This window comes from Phacochoerus africanus, chromosome 1 (assembly GCF_016906955.1).
Source record: "Phacochoerus africanus isolate WHEZ1 chromosome 1, ROS_Pafr_v1, whole genome shotgun sequence".
Classification (NCBI taxonomy): domain Eukaryota; kingdom Metazoa; phylum Chordata; class Mammalia; order Artiodactyla; family Suidae; genus Phacochoerus; species Phacochoerus africanus.
In genome coordinates, this window is record NC_062544.1 from 216,840,110 (window position 1) to 216,859,574 (window position 19,465).

The 19,465-nt window shown below is 38.8% G+C and overlaps 1 protein-coding gene across 2 annotated transcripts in view; it reads left to right on the forward strand.

Annotated features, from left to right (window-relative positions):
• Positions 1-3,405, forward strand: part of CCDC14 (coiled-coil domain containing 14) — a 48,054-nt gene extending 44,649 nt beyond the window's left edge. The window contains exon 13 of one of the 2 annotated variants that reach the window (XM_047790579.1): positions 1,640-1,806. In XM_047790579.1, coding sequence (XP_047646535.1) covers positions 1,640-1,673 — 34 coding nt within the window. In that variant the 3' untranslated portion in view covers positions 1,674-1,806. Of the gene's footprint in view, positions 1-1,290 lie in introns of both variants that reach the window. The other variant, XM_047790570.1, reaches the window with a different exon arrangement.
• The last annotated feature ends 16,060 nt before the right edge of the window (positions 3,406-19,465 follow it).

Sequence of the window (19,465 nt, forward strand, 5' to 3'; positions counted from 1 at the left end):
ACGCCGGATCGTTAACCCACTGAGCAAGGGCAGGGACCGAACCCGCAACCTCATGGTTCCTAGTCGGATTCGTTAACCACTGCGCCACGACGGGAACTCCCCATCTATTTTTTAATTACAAATTACATCTTTGTAGATGTATCTTTGAGTTTAGCCTCTTGGTGTATATCAGTAGGATAAATTTCTTTTTTATAATTGGATAAATTTCTAAACGTGCAAATTGATGGGTTAAAAGGTATGGCATGTACAAATCTTCAAGGCTTCTGATACTTTACTGGTTTGCTAGAAGAGTGTACCTTCCCACGAGTAGTACCTGCTTCTCCAATAATGGGTATTTTTATTTTACTATGTTAGCTTAATAGAAAAAAAAGAAAAGAAAAGAAAAATCACATTAAAAAATCTGAATTTCTCTGATTAAAAGTTGAACTTATAAAACATGCTCATTCGCTGGTTGTGATCTTTTAAAATCACCCTGTTGTTGTTTGTATCTTTTTCTTACCTATATTTAAGAACATATATGATTCAACTCAAATAGACTAAAGTCTTGGTATAAAATGGTTTTAATAGGACCACTCATGAAACTGCTACCAAATAAAAACCCACTTAGCCTGAAACTGTGCTAAGCTCTTTATCCTTATGTTTTATTATTGTGTCTTATTTAATGTTCATTCTAATTCTGAAGTAGTTATCTTCATGTTGCAGTAGAGGCACTTGAGATTCAGAAAGGTTGAGTGACTTGCCCAAGGTCACAGCTAGTAGTAGCACTAGAGTATCATTCCATTTCTGTCTGACTTCAAACTCTGTGTGGTTATATCACACTTTTCCTGGAGCCTTGATGTTGCTTATACCTAATTATACTAGGTAATTATTTTTAACCATCTTCCTCACCCGCCCCCCCAGTATTTTTCCAGTGTCCTTTTCATATGTATTTTGAATGGAGAGAAATAATTTAATTACTAATGGAATCCTCTAACAAATGAGTAGCATATTTACCATTTTACAGTGTTGCTCAAGAATAAAATCTTTGTATCTTAAGCGAAAATTTTTTTCTGAGTCTCCATTTTTAGCTATAATATTAGATTTGATGCAGACCAAGATATTTTATCCTTTGTTATTTTAATCTACTCTTTTCAGGGTATATTCTGTGATTTTGTGCTTTTAGTTGCTTTTTTTCCATATTATGAACCAGGTGCTTGCCTCAAATCCTTTCTTTTAAAGATGAAGTATATTTAAATAAATGAAAGAAGTGGGTAAAAAGAAATAATTAGTGTACTAAATTCTTCTTAACAGAACTTTACAGAGCAGTATGGCAAAGCTTCTGTCAGATCTTAGTATGGACAGTGCACGCTGCAAGGCTGGAAATAATCTTACCAAATCACTTCTGAACATTTATGAAAAACAACTTCAACATGACCCAATCCCTGCTCACACTTCCATAATGAGCTACTTAAATAAGTTAGAACCAAATCACACTATTATTACATGTCCAGAGCCACGTTCTACAATTAACAATGAGGAAAACATAGTGCCAGATAGACTGTATGAAAATGTTCTGCCCTCCAAAGGCCCTCAGCATAGTAATACTAGGAGCATGGAGGAAATATCAGCCCTTGGAATCATTTCTGCCCTTTCAAAACAGGATTCTGATGAGGAGAGTGAAATTACGACATTAATAGAAGATGAGTGTAAATTGGATAAGACAATTTACATTCCATTTGCTAGAAGCACTTATAAAAAGAAATCACCGCTAGCCAAGGGATTATCCCCCCAGCCACAGATCAGTGTTGCTTCACCGAAGCTGGTCAGCAACTGTGGACATGTTGCTGAAAAAGTAAATAAATTGTGTGCACCTGGAGTTTGTTCCTCTTCCAAAAAGGAGGAAGATGTACCTGAGAAACTTTCCAAAACAACTGATATGGAGGACAAGCAGCTCCTTGAGAAAATAAAGGAAGCCATTTGCAAGATCCCTGTTGCCACCGAGGAGCCAGAGGAACTGGCTGCACGTCATGGCCCCTCCACTTGTCAGAGCAGCATCATTCAAGTTAAAAGTAGTGCAGTGTCTGATTCTAGCTTTTTAAATTCTGACTTGACCTCTGACTGGAGCATCTCTTCTTTTTCAACGTTCACTTCTCGTGATGAACAAGACTTTAGAAATGGGCTTGCAGCACTGGATGCCAACATTGCTAGACTCCAGAAGTCCTTAAGGACTGGTCTTCTGGAGAAGTAAACCCAGAAGAAAAATTCTTCTTAAGAATAGAACTTGGCTACATTGAATGTATATTTTAAATTTCTTTAGAGAAAAGTTTTATATTAATTATGTGTGAAACAAATTGTGTGAATAATAAATTTATTATTGGAGTATATTGACAACACTGTGGAGCTTATAAAAAACAAGTCATTTTAAGAAATTGATATCTGCTAAGAGAAGAAAGTCATATATAACTAGGAAAGTACTGTAAGTATTGTAAATAATATTTTATTTAATATTTAGCAATTAGAGTTTTTTCTTACTCTGCTGGGCTGAGGATACAGGTTAGAAGGAGTCTCTGGTTGTCCTAAAGGATAATGGGAAGGGAACTTCTCACAATTTACTGTATTAAAACTAGAGTTTTTTTTCTCTTTCAGGATTCCTGGTTGTGTTTTAATGGCATTGTGTTTTTATATGAGATGCTCTGTGCTATAGGCTGATGTTGGTGAGACATATAAACATTTATTTTAAGAGAAAAAGTGCCAATAACTCCAACTTTTTGAAAAATATTGATTGGTCTAAGAAAATATATATAACATCCCAAGTTAGCATATGGTTTCTTAGAACTTTGACACTTTATTTTTACCCTTAATGTATGTTTAAGACCATTAACAAGCAGAGCGGACTGATAAAGAAATGCTAGCAGGTGAGTTTTAGTTTTGGAAGTTTGGTTGTTTAGATAAATAAGAAGTGTTTGTTGTTATATTTGAACATAATGGATTTTATAAATCTTGCACTGATTGTAATTCTCCCCTTCTGGGCCAGTTTTTTGTTTGTTTGTTTTGTTTGTTTTTATCAGCACTTTAGCTGAAAACCGCCTCTATTCTATAAATAATGTGACCTAAGTTGGTCTCTGCTTCCCTGTACTCTGTAGTATACTTAGTATATGTAGCACATCTCTTCTTTCTCAATGTTCACATCTCATGATGAACAAGACTTCTGAAGTGATCTTGCAGCACTGGACATCAACATTGCTGAACTCCAGAAGATGCTAACTAGTCAGTATCATTACCTTCTATGGAAACAGCACATTTTAACTCTTAGAAAGCCGGGTGTTGTGCTATCACTGATGCTTCATACAAGTCATCTGACTGGTGTCATTGTGTTTAGTACTTGGGCAGGTTTTAGCATTAAAGAGTGTTCTGCCAGTCCTAGAACTTCTTCCTGCTGGTTTTTAAGTGTTGGGGCTACAACTTCCGAAGGACCCAGGTACAGTCTCTTTGACATGTTCAGATTTTGCAGAAAGAGGTTTCTTAACTCTAAAAATACTAAATGAATTCTAAACTATTTTCACAGAATTGCCTGCTAATGTTCTTGATTTTTCTTACTTCCAGTCCTCATAAATTAATTCCTTGGTTTATGTGGAGGTAGTAACAGGTTGCAACTACACTTCAGAAATATAAAATAAAGCCAGTAAGAAAATTATGTCATTTGTCTATTCCCATATATGGGAATTATTATTCATAAGCACAAGTTTGATTCTTAAGATTGTTTAGTGATAATACAAGATCATCCTCTTTTGCCTGTAATATAGGATAGGCATCCTTATGTGCAAAGAAAAACTTTAAACATTTATAGGAGTTAATAGTTTGATTGAAGAACAAATGAGACTACAAAATCCTTGAGGGACCTTTACCAGGAGTTTACTGTTTATTTGATGTAAGATGTACACATGGCATAGAAACATGAAAGAATTGAATTTGAAGATGAAATGTGACCCTTGAAAAATAGATGGGATAGACAGTTTCCTAGAAGTTTAGAGTAGAAAGAAGCCCAATGATGATAGAGAAAGACCCAGAAGAGAAGAAACTTCATTTGGATCTTTTTTTTTTTGCTTTTTTTTTAGGGCCGCACCCGTGGCATATGTATGTTCCCAGGCTAGGAGTCAAATCAGAGCTACAGCTGCTGGCCTACACCACAGCCACAGCAATGTGGGGTCCGAGCCAAATCTGTGACCTACACTTAAGCTCATGGCAATGCCGGATCCCCCACCCACTGAGTAAGGCCAGGGATAGAACCCACATCCTCATGGATACTAGTTGGATTCATTTCCTCTGAGCCCCAATGGGAACTCCCTCACTTGGATCTTAAAGAATGTGTAAGATTTGAATAATCCTGTAAATATCCTCAAAATGTTAATCCCATAGAAAGGGAGTATCATCAAAACATGGGGGTTGTGGTCTAGTAAGAGGATGATAGGTACACCAGCCTGACTAAAATAGAAGGGTTGAGGTTACTATATGATAATGGTAATAGATGATAATACAGTATACAAGAACTGAGGTCAGATTATTGAATGTCTTGAGCTCCAGGCAGAGGAGTAACCATTACATCTTATGAAATCTTTGAGCGTAAGGGTATCCTTGGTGTTTTGTTTTGTTTTAATTGAGGATCATCAGAGGAAACTAGAAAATTGCAGAGAGTAATGGTAAATAAGAAGGATTAGAGGAGGAAGAGAAGAGAGACCACATATGAAGCTGTTGCAGACGTCTAGACATAAATTGATAAGCTTTTGGCAATGAAAGTGGAAAAGGAGAGGCAAACGGAAACTTTTTCAATAGGCTCGACTTAATAGAAAATGAAAGAAGGAGAAATCAAAGATGACACCAGAGTTTTTAATTTGATCAGTACAAGTCATACCGAGTGCTGTCTAAAATGAAAAATCAAGTTCTTCGTTAAGTTCAAAGTGAACAAATTCCAATTTAAGTCTTGATAACGGTAGTGATGATGGGGAGTAGGCTAAAAAGGAGAGAAGAGTGCCCATTCTCAGTAATTTGCTTTAGATCTCCACACTAGGAGTTGTTACAGCCCCATCATAGTCTCAGAAGTGTCATTCTAGTCCCAAATCCCAGCTCTCTCACAAAGCCTTTTACCATTTCCCAGAATGTGAAAAGCATACAGAGTGTCCCCTTATCTCCTACAGGATGAATTCAGTATCTCCTGATAGATACTGGGTGTAGAATGGGAAAGAATGATCCTTTAGCATGTTGACACTATTCTGCTGCCCCTTCTTGGATCTGAAGGTAATGTACAAACTGTTCATGGTGGATTTAGTATTTTTTGAATACCAGTGAACATGAAAGTTAGAATCTGACTCTCTGAGTAGAGATCCTAGGAGCAGGGCTAAAGGAATCAAAGAAGTACTTGGTGCACATTTTTCTCCTATTGTCACCCTTGGAGTTGAGTGAATTGTCCAGAAATCTTTACTTTTCATTAGTGGTGGGGTTTATGTTAAGTGCGTTACAAGTTATAAATGTTCGCTTCAACTACATGGAAAGTTGGACAGAATTGCAAAGCTCAGTTATATCAGAAGGCATACGCCTGAACTGCAGCTTAAGTATCTAGTGCTCATATTGTGGGCCAATCCCTTCAGCTAAAGATTCATGCAGTCATTTAATGAATAAATGAAGTGAAAACTCCAATATATTCCAGTTATCGTTCTAGGCTCTTGAGAATATAACAGTGAGCAAGATAGGTATTCTCTATCCCTAAGGAGCTTACGTCACACTGTGACACAAGCAAAGGATAAGTACTGTGAGGAAAAAAACAGAGAATAAAGAGTGACAAGATTGACTAATCTTTTGTTTGTTGTTGTATTTAGGGCCACATCTGTGGCATATGCAAGTTCCCAGGCTAGTGGTCGAGTCGGAGCTGTGTCTGTGACCTACACCACAGCCACAGAAAAACCAGATCCTTAGCCCACTGAGTGAAGTCATGGATTGAACCTGCGTCATCATGCACACTAGTCAGGTTTGTAACCCGCTGAGCCACAGTGGGAACTCTGGCTGAAGTTTTAATTATAAGAGTAAGAGGCCCCTTTTTAAAAATTATTTTTAGGAGTCCAGAACATAAGCATACCACTAGTTAAAGTTGGATTTGACTTGTGAGCTAACACTCCCTTAATAATTTTTTCAAATCTGTTAATTCATGATTTCCTTCTGCTCAGAATTACTTAAACAAATGGGTTCTGTGACTATATCACACCTTATAATTTGTTGTTTTAGTATATGGTGTGTAGAGAACTGGTCACTATTTTATTTAAAGCAGTTGGTTTGAGTAGCACCCCCCCATAGAATAATTATCAAAGATTACAAGATCTTAGGGACTTCTTAGGGCTTAAATTGGTTTTGAAAGGACTTTAAAAGTCTTCTATATCACTCCTATACCAAAAGATGAAATCTGTTTTATCGTGATAACTTCTGCCTGAACCACCCTTTTGCCCAGGCTCCTGACAAATTCTCAGTTATTCTTCAAACCCACAGTACTACTTCTTTACCTTGTATATACCTCTACCAATGCACGTATCAGTTTACACATCAACCCCTCCTACCCTCCCTGTGTGCTTAAAGGCAGGGGACCAGGATTTATTCATCTCTGACACCCCCATTACACTTGATGCCTTTCGTATAGTAGGCAGTTAGTAACTATTGATGGACTTAACTAAATCCCTGACAGATGGTCATCTAGGCTTCAATTAATTTCCTCCTGGTGTTGACAAGATCATGCAACAGTTTGTTTATATCTTGCTTATATACATCTCAGCTCCACTATTATTAACTTCTGAAGCAGAATTCACTTGTTTAGCAAATATTTGCACACTACTGCTTGTGCTATGAAAAAGCCACAGATTCTTAAATCTTTAGGAGGGGAGATAGGGCAGAAACTTTTTTTTTTTTTTTTTTTTTTTTAATGACCATACCCACAGTGTATGGAAGTTCCCAGACCAGGGATTGAATCTGACCCACACCTTCGACCAATGCTGTAGTAGCTGCAATGCCGGATCCTTTAACCCACTGAGCCAGGCTGAGGGTTGAACCTTCACCTCTGCAGCCTCCTGAGATGCTGCAGTCAGATTCTTAACTCATTGATCCACAGTGGGAACTCCCAGAAACATTTTTTTTTTGGTCTTTTTTGCCATTTCTTGGGCCGCTCCTGTGGCATATGGAGGTTCCCAGGCTAGGGGTCGAATCGGAGCTATAGCTGCCAGCCTACGCCAGAGCCACAGCAACACAGGATCCGAGCCGTGTCTGTGACCTACACCACAGCTCACGGCAATGCTGGATCGTTAACCCACTGAGCAAGGGCAGGGATCGAACCTGCAACCTCATGGTTCCCAGTCAGATTCGTTAACCACTGCGCCAAGACGGGAACTCCCCAGAAACATTTTTTTTTAACTCTGTCACCAGTGCAAGGATAATTTATCCTGCTAGCCTACCTCACTGATTTGTGGGAGGGATAAATGTAGGAAAAGCGCTTTGAAAACTGGAGCACAGTGCACAGTCTGTGACTTATGACAATATTTAAATAGCCCTCATCATGTGGAGAAAAGGGAACCCTCCTACACTGTTGGTGAGGATGTAAATTGGTGCAGCCACTATGGAAAACAATATGCATGTTCCTGAGAAAACTAAAAATTGAACTACCGTATGACCAGCAATTCCATGCCTGGGTAAATATACGGAAAAACTGAAAACACTAATTTGAAAAGATACATGCTCCCCAGTACTCATAGCACTATTTACCATAACCAAGACACAAGCTTCCTGACATTTCCAGGACCCCAGCACTATCTTCTGTTCAGCCAGAGAATAAGAGGGCTCATTTTCCATAGAGATCTCAAGGAGATGTGCAGAGGTATCACAGACTATCTAGGAGGAAAATCTGATAGCCTTTGGAGCTGGAGACTTAAACATTTGATCAAATCTAAAACAAAGAATGTTGTCCACTGCTCAGTGAGGAGCACATAGCCAAGGTACATATTTTCATCCCACTATCCTTTCCAGATTGGTCTGCACTTGGCTGTGAGCTCTAGGACCAGAATGGAGTAGGAGACCAGAAGTAAGTATTTTAAATCAGCAGCTCCAAAATAAGCAGAACAGACCCTTTTGGAGGATAGTAGTCAGTGGTTTGGCAAGAAGAAAAGAGTAAAGGAAAAATAAAATCTTAAATCCAGAGCCTCGGTGGATAGGGAGAAAATTAATCCTCTTTCTTTTTTTCTTCTTTTTAGGTCAATACTATCAGACTTGCTGTATTAGGATAGGGAGATGGATTGGTGGAAGATGGGACACAAACTAGAACAAGTCAATAAATGAATATTTGAGTAAGTAGGTCTTCACCATTTAGAGCAGTGACCTATATGCTACCATTCCACTCTTCCTGGGCCACAAAGCTAATGATGATTTTTTTTTGCCAGAGACTTGGACTACTTGTCATCACCTCATCCCTCCCCCCATCCCAACTGGTCTAAAAATCCATCTGGTCAGATTTTTATAAAAATGGATGACTTATGCATAAAGCAACTCCTCTTGTTCCCTAGCTTACCAGAAAAGGTATGAGAATTTAAATTGTAGTTTTGTATCTTTAGCCAAAGTTTGAGAAAAGGTCATGATAGATCACTGATGACTATAAGAGTCTTGAACAGACAATGATATTTAAGTCTGTGGGAAAGTTCATCTTAAGAACTGTGACTTAGAAGAGAATGAGCCGTGGATTGGGAGTCAAGTGACTAAGTGACTGTCTTCATATTCCATGTGATCTTCAACCATTTATAACTTATTAGCTGGTCTACCGTGTGCCTCTGAGCATTTAAAGACAAGACAAAGTGTGCCTCTGAGGGACCTAGAGCCCCAGGACCTGCTAAATGAGAAAATACGATCTCAAAGACTCCCTCCCGCTTAAAATGCTGCAGTTTCCAAGGAGAAGTTTCCCAACAGCAAAGGCACTAGGCATGTAGCGCTAATAGGTACCCATACCACGTTGGTGTCCTATATCATTTTAGCTTTGGATTGCTGTTCTTTCTCTTTTAATACTCATGTCTTAGGTGCCTTCCATATTTATTTTTCTTCTAGATATCACTTTCAATGAGTATCTTTGTGTGGTGACTCTGAGGACTTGAATATGTTTGTTTCACCTTCACATTTCAACTATAGCTTCCATTGGATTTCAATGCGAAGATGGTAGTGTAAAGTTGTCCTTTCCCCTTTCTTTTGTAGAGAGCAAAACCAACAAGAGGAGTACAAACTCCATTTGTGGGTAATACTAGGAGACAACTCTAAAACTAAGCCATAACTGAGCTAGAAGAACTGTCAAAAGCAGTAATTATCAAGCTGGGTTACACATGAGAGGAAACAGAGAGGATGCTATGTCTCCAGGTAACAGAAATAGCGAGCAAAGTACACTTCTCAGTGATGAACAGCTCATGCAGAGGGAAATGATGTAAATCCTTAGATTATGACAATAGGAACACTATCCACTGGCTTTATGTTGGGAGAAAAAATGTAGATGCCAATTGCCATGTAGAGAAGTAAGGCTAAACAAATCACAGCACAAAGCCCAAGATTAATGACGATTCTAACCCTTATACACAAGCATTCTATAAATAACTGATCCAGGAAAACCTTATGTGCTTCAAAAAACATTAGTCATCAAGAAGGACCAGCAGAGGATGTAGAATAGCATACTTTGAGGAAAAAAGGAAAGAAATAGAAAAATAAAACTGTAAATTAAAAACACGAGAAAAAGGAGTTCCCGTCGTGGCACAGTGGTTAACGAATCCGACTAGGAACCATGATGTTGCGGGTTCAATCCCTGCCCTTGCTCAGTGGGTTGACGATCCGGCGTTGCCGTGAGCTGTGGTGTAGGTTGCAGACTTGGCTCGGATCCCGCGTTGCTGTGGCTCTGGCGTAGGCCAGTGGCTACAGCTCCAATTCAACCCCTAGCCTGGGAACCTCCATATGACGCGGGAGCGGCCCAAGAAATAGCAACAACAACAACAACAAAAAAGACAAAACAAAACAAAACAAAAAAAAAACAAAAAAACAAAACCACGAGAAAAAATACTGCCATAGAGTTCATAAGTTTTGACTAAATATCTGGCCGTGATTTTTTTTTTTGTCTTTTTGTTGTTGTTGTTGCTATTTCTTGGGCCGCTCCCACGGCATATGAAAGTTCCCAGGCTAGGGGTTGAATCGGAGCTGTAGCCACCAGCCCACACCAGGGCCACAGCAATGCGGGATCCCAGCCGCGTCTGCAACCTACACCACAGCTCACAGCAACGCCAGATCCTTAACCCACTGAGCAAGGCCGGGGATCGAACCCGCAACCTCATGGTTCCTAGTCGGATGCATTAACCACTAGGCCGCGACAGGAACTCCCTTTTTGCCATTTCTTGGGCTGCTCCCACAGCATATGGAGGTTTCCAGGCTAGGCGTCCAATCGGAGGTGTAGCCGCCGGCCTACGCCACAGCCACAGCAACACAGGATCCAAGCCGCGTCTGCAACCTACACCACAGCTCACGGCAACGCCGGATCCTTAACCCACTGAGCAAGGCCAGGGATCGAACCTACAACCTCATAGTTCCTAGTCGGATTTGTTAACCACTGAGCCACAACGGGAACTCCAGGCCATAAATTTTTTAAACTGATTTATGCAATTATTTATTCAAGTCAAGAGCATTGAACAGAGAAGCAAAGCCTTTTTTAATAAATTTTTTTATTTTTTTGGCCATATCATGACATGTGGAAGTTCCCGGGCTGCGGGGAGCCAAAAAAATGCAGGGACTCGAAGAAGGGACCTTGCCTGATGGCAGAAAAGCCCAAAGGCAAGTTCCTAACCAAGGAAGGGAGCTCACCTGAATGGTGCAAGCCGAAGGTGGGCTTCTGGTCAGGATAGAAGCCTGTCTGTACGGTGAAAAACCGAGGGCAGGCTGAGACCTTCCTGTATGGTGCAATGCGAGGGCAGGCCTCAGGTTACATGGCTCTCATGTTGATGTTGATGGGAAAAAATTGGGGCTTTCCTGGGAAAACCAATTTCCATGTTTGCGCCAGAGAACATGGATTGTTTCTCTGGTGACCTAGTCTTGCCTGTTGGTTTATTTGTTATTCAGTTTTCCTCAGTCTTTCCTGATTATTTGCTTATTATTTTTATTTTCCATTCTTATTTTCCTGTGGTGATTTGTGATTTAACAAAATTACAACAATAATATAATAGGAATTTCATTCTAAAGGACTTTCCCCTATTTAAATCCAACTTAATTAAAACATAGTGTTTATCTAACTAGTTAAACAGTAAACTTTAGAGTTAGGATTTTAATGAAGTTTATAGAAAGTAGACACATATTATTCATGATCAAAAGAAACCTAGCTGTGAGTTTTGTCCTTGATTTTAGAAGCTTTTAGTGATAGCTGGCTAAGTTAATTTGTATTTTCTCACACTGTCTCTCTGCCAAGGACACTTTGAAGATAGACACTAGTCTGAAGGCAAGAATTGTTATGTGGCCTCTTCAGTTTGTAAAAATTGGCTGGCCATGAGATGGTTTATGCTGGGTCTCCTCTTTCCCACATGATATGCTGTGCCTGTTTGTCCTTGAATTGTACTCACTAAATTTAGTTAGGCTAAAGATTTTAAAGCATGACGTATTGCTCCTGTACCATGTGATCAAAAAACAAAGCCTAATAGTTAACCAATGTACTTTTAACACTATGATGTAATCTGTAGTGAAAAACTGTCTATATAATCAACCACTTATGCCAATAAAATTTGAGCAGTCCAGCGCCCTGAAAGAAGGGACAAAGAGGCTGTCTCCGTGTACATACGCCGACGCCATCCATCTCCTTCGGGGAGTGCACTCCCTGGCTGCCAGAGCTGGCCTCTGGCACCAGGCCAGGGATCCAATCCAAGCTACAGCTGCAACATACACCACAGAGCCACAGCTGTGGCTGTGCCGGATCTTTAACCTAGTGCTCCAGGCCAGGGACTGAACCTGTGCTGCCACAGAGACAATGTTGTGTTCTTAACCCTCTGCCACAGTGGGAACTCCTTGTGTGTATAATTCTTGTCTAGTCCATTGATTCTGTTTCCTTTAGCATGGACTATTAAGCATGTTTGTATCGTTCTCCCTGCCCCCCCCCATAAGCTCATATTACCTTGGAAATATTAGCTACCTAGACAGGTATCTAATCTTTCAGCTTTGATCTGTTTCAAAATCTTCCTCATTAGGATTGGGATAGGAATTAGGACTGCTCAGGGGTCAGGATGTTGATCTGCACCTGTTGTTACCTGCTCCCCATCAGCCAGATTCCAGCTCTGCCATAACATACATAAATCTAATGGCACTGTGGTGGTGTTCTTCTGTCCAACAGAGGTGATGAGGTGAGCAGTGACTCACCTAGGACAGGGTGGAGAAAGGAAGAAAATATAATGAGATTGTACTCCTGCAACCCATTCTTCTATTCCAGGCTGCCATTTCCCATATGCATTTGGAATGCAGCCATTTCCTATCTTCCTGGAAGTTTCTTGGCTTTAATATTCTGTTATTCATTAACCTGCCTATCCCTTCTTTAGCATTTCTAGGGTAGGTTTTGAAAGGAGGCCAGCAACCCATGTTTGTTATCTTGTCCTCCCCACTAATATATATTGTCACCTCTGTCACTCAACAAGTTCCTCAATATCTGTGGGTGTATCTCCATTCTCTTAGTCTGTTTTAGTTATGTATTATCTTCCTCTGTGCAATACCAGACTGTTGTAATTATTCCAGACTCATAATATCTTGATATCTGATGGGTGGTTCTTTCTCCTTATTCATCTTCTAAATTGTCTTGGCTATTCTGCGCCTTTTACTCTTATATGTGAATTCAAGGATCAATTTGTCAAGTTCTGTGAAAAATCCTCTTGAGTTATATGAGAATTGCTTTGAATTTATAAGTTAATTTGGGGGATTTCTGTGTTTATTATACTGAAACCTCTAATCCATTAATATTGTATAATGCTCCATTTATTTACTCCATAAAGATCTTGTTACACTTTTGTGGAATTTATTCCTAGATTTCTTATATCTTTTGTTACTATTGTAAGTCACTTGTTTTTTGCTTTTTTCTACAATGAAAATGCATTTTTTTCCTGATTGTATGAAAAAATGCTCATTTATTTATTATATAAATATTATAAAGAAGGAAATAAACCCCACCCATCATCCTGAGGTTAAAATGCTAGTTATTCTTTTAAGCATTCAATACTGGTTATTCTTTTAAGCATTCATGCATAAAATATAAATACCCAAATAAATTTATATATAGGATTATATAATTTTTTTTTTTTATCTATTTGTCTTTTTCAGGGCCGCACCTGAGGCCTATGGAAGTTCCCAGGCTAGGGGTCCAATCTGAGCTGTGGCTGCTGGCCTACACCAGAGCCGCAGCAACGCAGGATCTGAGCCACGTCTATGACCTACACCACAGCTCACGGCAATGCTGGATCCTTAACCCACTGAGTGAGGCCAGGGATCAAACCTGCATCCTCATGGATGCTAGTTGGGTTCGTTAACCTCTGAGCCACAACGGGAACTCCATCGTGCTTATTCTTTCATCAACAGCTTTGTTCTCTACCTCCTCTCTCCATATTAGCCCCTTTCCTAATCCCTAGCCACACATCTGTAACCTGTATTCATAACCAGCATTTTCTTTTTATAATAACCTTTATATTTTATAGTAGTATTAGATTTACAGAAAAGTTTAGATTTTGCAGTGATAGTAAAGAGAATTCCCATGTCAGAATTGGAATCATTTTCTCTATTAGTAACATCTTACATTAGTGTGGGTACACTTGTTATAATTAATGAAATAATGTTGATATATTATTATTAACTAAAGTCTATACTTTATTCAGATTTTCTTTTTTACTTTTTACCTTCTGGATTTATTGAGAAATAATTGATATGCAATATGTATTAGGTTTAAGGTGTATCGCATGATGGTTTGATTTACTTGTATTATGACATGATTACCATATAGGTTTAGTTAACATCCATCATCTCATATAGGTACAATTTTTAAAATTTTTTAAAAATTCCTTGTGATGAGAACTCTTAGGATCTACTCTCCTAACAATTTACTTATATACTATGTAGCAGTGTTTTTTTTAATTTTTTTATTATACTTGATTTACAGTGTTGTCAATTTCTGCTGAACAGCAAAGTGACTCAGTTATAAATATATATATACATTCTTTTCTTCACATTATCCTCCAACATGTTCTGTCACAAATGATCAGGTATAGTCCCTGGACTATATAGCAGAATCTCATTATTTATCCATTCCAAATGCAATAGTTTGCAACTACTAATCCCAAACTCCCTGTCCCTCCCACTCCTTCCCCCTCTTTCTTGGCAACCACAAGTCTGTTGTCCATGTCAATGAGTTTGTTTCTTTTCTGTGGGAAGGTTCATTTGTGCCATATATTAGATTCCAGATGTAAGTGATATCATATGGTATTTGTCTCTCTTTCTGACTTACTTCCCTTAGTATGAGAGTCTCTAGTTCCATCCATGTTGCTGCAAATGACATTATTTTGTTCTTTTTTATGGCTGAGTAGTATTCTATTGTGTATATGCACCACATCTTTTTTAGTCCATTCATCTGTCATTGGATATTTAGGTTGTTTCCATGTCTTGATTATTGTGAATAGTGCTGCTGTGAACATAGGGGTGTATTTATCTTTTTCAATGAAAGCTTTGTCTGGGTATATGCCCAGGAGTGGGATTGCTGGATCATATGATAGTTCTATGTTTGGTTTTCTGAGGTACCCCTGTACTGTTCTCCATACATAACTAGCATTTCCTCAATGCTCATAAAATCCTGCATGAATCTTTGTATTTTTAGAGATTTCAGGGTGTTGGTCATCGTTTTGCAAAAATGGGTCATATTATACCCATCTTTATGTATTTTGATTTTATCTCACTTAGAAGTAGCTACAAAAATCTCTCCAGTTGACTAGTAAGTCATTTATATGGATCTAATTTATCCTTTTATTTTATTATTATTATTTTTTTGTCTTTTTGCTATTTCTTTGGGCCGCTCCCGCGGCATATGGAGGTTCCCAGGCTAGGGGTCCAATCAGAGCTGTAGCCACTGGCCTACACCAGAGCCACAGCAACGCGGGATCTGAGCCGCGTCTGCAACCTACACCACAGCTCACAGCAACGCCGGATCGTCAACCCACTGAGCAAGGGCAGGGATTGAACCCGCAACCTCATGGTTCCTAGTCGGATTTGTTAATCACTGCGCCACGACAGGAACTCCTAATTTATTCTTTTAGATGGCTGCTTAATGTTCTGTGATATGAAGATGTAAAATACTATAATTCAACAATTTGGGTCAGTTGTATATAACACAAACTAGTTATTTGAAGTAGAAAGTGATTTAATGGAGGAAATTTAGGACTTAAATTTAGGATCATTAGATGGACCCAAGTAACAGGATCTAGGCTGGGCCTCCAGGATGACTCTCACAACACTTCCACACAACACCCCCCCACAGGGAACTACAGCGTCCACCACAGGAAGTTGTGGTCCCAAGCTGCTGGTTCCAGAATCCTGCTACTCTTTTGACTCCAAACCCTTCCTGCCTTTGTCAGAACTGCACTAGTACATCTGACTGGTAGAATTTAATCTAAAACACTAGCTTCCAGGGAGTCTCGGAATTATGTCTTTAGTTTTCAAGCCTCTGTAAAACAGAAAAACACACAAGAAAAGGGTTAAGTAGAGGGAGAGTGAACCAGTCCTTGAACTCTGCTCTAGACTGTAGATGGCTATAGATTGAGTTCCCCTGTGAATGGTTTCATAGTAAACATACCTGTTATGTGGCCTCATGGGTTTCTACTTCTATTCCAAAGAATGGGGTCCCAGGAGTAGAATTTCTGGGACAAAGGATGTGTGTGTGTGTGTGTGTGTGTGTGTATTTTTTTTTAAGTGTATCTTGCCAAATTGCCTTCTGAAAAGGTTGTAACACTTTACATTTCTGCCAGCAATGTGTAAGAATTGTCTTTACACATACCATGGAATCAGCAATAGGAACTATGGCTTGGGTGTGTGTGTGTGTGTGTGTGTGTGTTTGCTTTTATTGTGGAGAATTTCAAACATGCACAAAAGTAGGCACTTATAATAAATTCTCATGTTTCCATCAGGCAGCCTCAACCACCATCCACCCATGTTGATCTGTCCCATTCATTTCCCACTGTTAGGTATTATTTTAAAGTAAATTCCAGACACTTTATTATTTCATTTATAAATATAAATGTATGTCTAAAGATAAAATAGCACAAAATCATTATCATATCTAAAAATGAACAATAACTATTCATTCAGTACTTAGCCAGTACATTTTGCTTGAGTAGGGATTCAAATAAGTCCCACAATTTGCAACTGATTACACTTTTATGTCTCTTTTAATTTATAGGCTCTCCCTCCATCTTTTTATTCCTTACATTGCATTTGTTGGAAGAAGCAGGTTGTCAGAGCCACGAATTTCCCACGGTCTGAATTTTGCATATTGCATCCCTATGTTGTAAGAGAATGTTTTCCTCAACCTGGTTATTTCCTGTGAATTGGTAGTGGAGTCTAGAGGCTTGGTCAGATTCAGGTTTGACCTTTATAGTGAGAATAATTCATAGATGGTGTCTGCTTCTCCACTGGGACTCACATAATGTCTGGTTGTCTCACCCTTTGTGATGTTAGTAACAGCTGGTACGCTGTGTGCGGATCTGTTAGGGTTACAAAATGCTGACTGTCCAACTCTATCCTATTTCATTATGACATAGACTACATCTCTAAAGAAAAACTTACTCACTTCCGCTATTTGGATAGCCGATGGTAAAATTCATTTATATAGGACAAGAAAAATACTTGATTCTTTCCAGTTATTTATCAGTTTGCAAAATAATGAACTGGTTCCTTCAGCATCTTTCAATGGTGACTTGTTTTCTAGTATCACTGTGAATTCATGGATTAAATTATTTGCTGTGTTTCAATCTACTGTAATTATGATTCTTACAGATACTTAAATTGTCCCACATTTGATCAGTTGAAACTTTGTTATTACTGTTTTTTGTGTTTGTTGGTGTGATGGGTGTCAAGCAATTTTGTTACTTTCGTTTTTATTTCCCTGATTTCTAGTGAGTTTGACCGTGTTCATATGTTTTTTGGGCCTTCTGGCTTTCCTCACTAGTGAATTGTTTATTTGTATCCTTTGTACAATTTTCTATTCACTTGTTGGTTTTGTCCAATCTCTCTCTTTTTTTTTTTTTTTTGTCTTTCTGTCTTTTTAGGGCCACATCCACGGCATATGGAGGTTCCCAGGCTAGGGGTCGAATTGGAGCTGTAGCCACCGGCCTACACCACGGCCACAGCAATGCCAGATGCGAGCCGCATCTTCGACCTACACCACAGCTCATGGCGACGCTGGATCCTTAACCCACTGAGCGAGGCTAGGGATCGGACCCACAACCTCATAGTTCCTAATTGGATTTGTTTCTGCTGTGCCACGATGGGGACTCCTTGTCTAATTAGTTTTTAAGAGTGCTTTGTGTAGAAAGTAATTCTTTGTGAGAATATAGCAGCATAAACATTTTCTCAGACATTGATTAACTTTGTCTGAGTACCTTTTGCCATACCAAAAAAAGTTATTTATATATGGTCAAATATGCCTGACTTTTATTTTATAGTTTCTTTGTTCTTTTAAGGAAAACTTTCCCAAACCATGGATTATGCATAAAATCTCCTAGGCAGTTTTCTTGAAGTTTTAAATTATTTTTCTCTTACATATTGAAATTTGGATCCATTTGCAATTTACTTCTGAATTTAGTGTAAGATAGTAGTCTACTTTTATTTTCTTTTAGATGGGTAGCCAGTTACACCTGTACTTAAAAAAAAATAGTTTATCTTTTTCCTAACTGAACTATCAGTTTGCATCCAGATATTTCCAATATTATCAATTATTTATTCCACAAATAATTTTCATACACCATTACAATGTCATGTTGATTTGAATAAACTTTGTAGCATGACTGATATTTTTTTTATTGTTTTTCTAGGGCTGCACCCATGGCATATGGAGATTCCTAGGCTAGGGTCTAATCAGAGCTGTAGCCACCGCCCTACACCACAGCCACAACAATGCCAGATCTGAGCTGCATCTGTGACCTACACCACAGCTCATGGCAACGCTGGATCCTTAATCCACTGAGTGAGTCCAGGGATCGAACCCACAACCTCATGGTTCCTAGTCAGATTTGTTTCCGCCGCACCATAGTGGGAACTCTCTATGACTGATATCTTTTTTTTTTTTTGTCTTTTGTCCTTTTGGGGCCGCATCCGCAGCATATAGAGGTTCCTAGGCTAGGGGTGAATCGGAGCTATTGCTGCCAGCCTATGCCACAGCCACAGCCACAGCAACACCACATTGAAGCCGCATCTGCGACCTACACCACAGCTCACAGCAAAACCTGATCCTTAACCCACTGAGAGAGGCCAGGGATTGAACCCTCAACCTCATGGTTCCCAGTCGGATTTGTTTTCTCTGCGCCACAACAGGAACTCCGAAGACTTAGTAAGCTTCCCCATATACACACTTTCTCTTTTCTTACATATTTACAGTTGTATTAGCTATTCTTTGACATTCTTTTTCTATTGAATTTTAAGATCATTTTATTTAATTCCAAGAAAAATCTTGTTGGAATTTTAGTTGGAACTGTATTGAATTTATATATTAAAATTTCCCGAATTAACAGTTTTTTTATTGTCTTTCCTTCTAGGAACATGATATAACTTTCAATTTATTAAAATCCTATTTTGTGTCTTTTAATCATTTTTCCCCCTTAATTTGTTTCAATGTAGATCCTGTCTATCTTGTTAAATTTATTTATAAGTATTTAGAATTTTGTCACTAACATGATTTGCATAGATTTTTATTAGCAGCATGAAGATTATTTGGGCATATGAAAGAAACTTTCAGACACTGTCCAGTCACTGGAAGTCGTAACTGAATTGAAAGCTCCTTCTCATATTATCGGGAAGGAAAGGTGGATTTGCATCTCTCTAAGGCAATTTAGGTAAAGTCTTGCTAAAAGGTTGGGGGAGGACCAGATGAGCTCTGGAAGTCCTAAGAAGAGGAGGAATCTGGAACATTCCTGTTTTAGCCAGCCTCCTAATGTCAGGTTTCTGTTTGTGAGAGCTCTTGACTTAATTAGCCAGTTTTTCTAGTGGGTACAGGGACATGTAGGAGACCTTATAAAACATGCTGGGATAATTCATGGTAAAGAATTCCCAAAGAAGGTTTCCTTCTGTTTGTTTTTTCCCTCTTAGAAATTCCATTTTGCTGTTAAAATGATATATTTATGTTTTGTTTTAACAATGAATTCCTTTTTGTCATTGTTGTTTACTTCCAAAG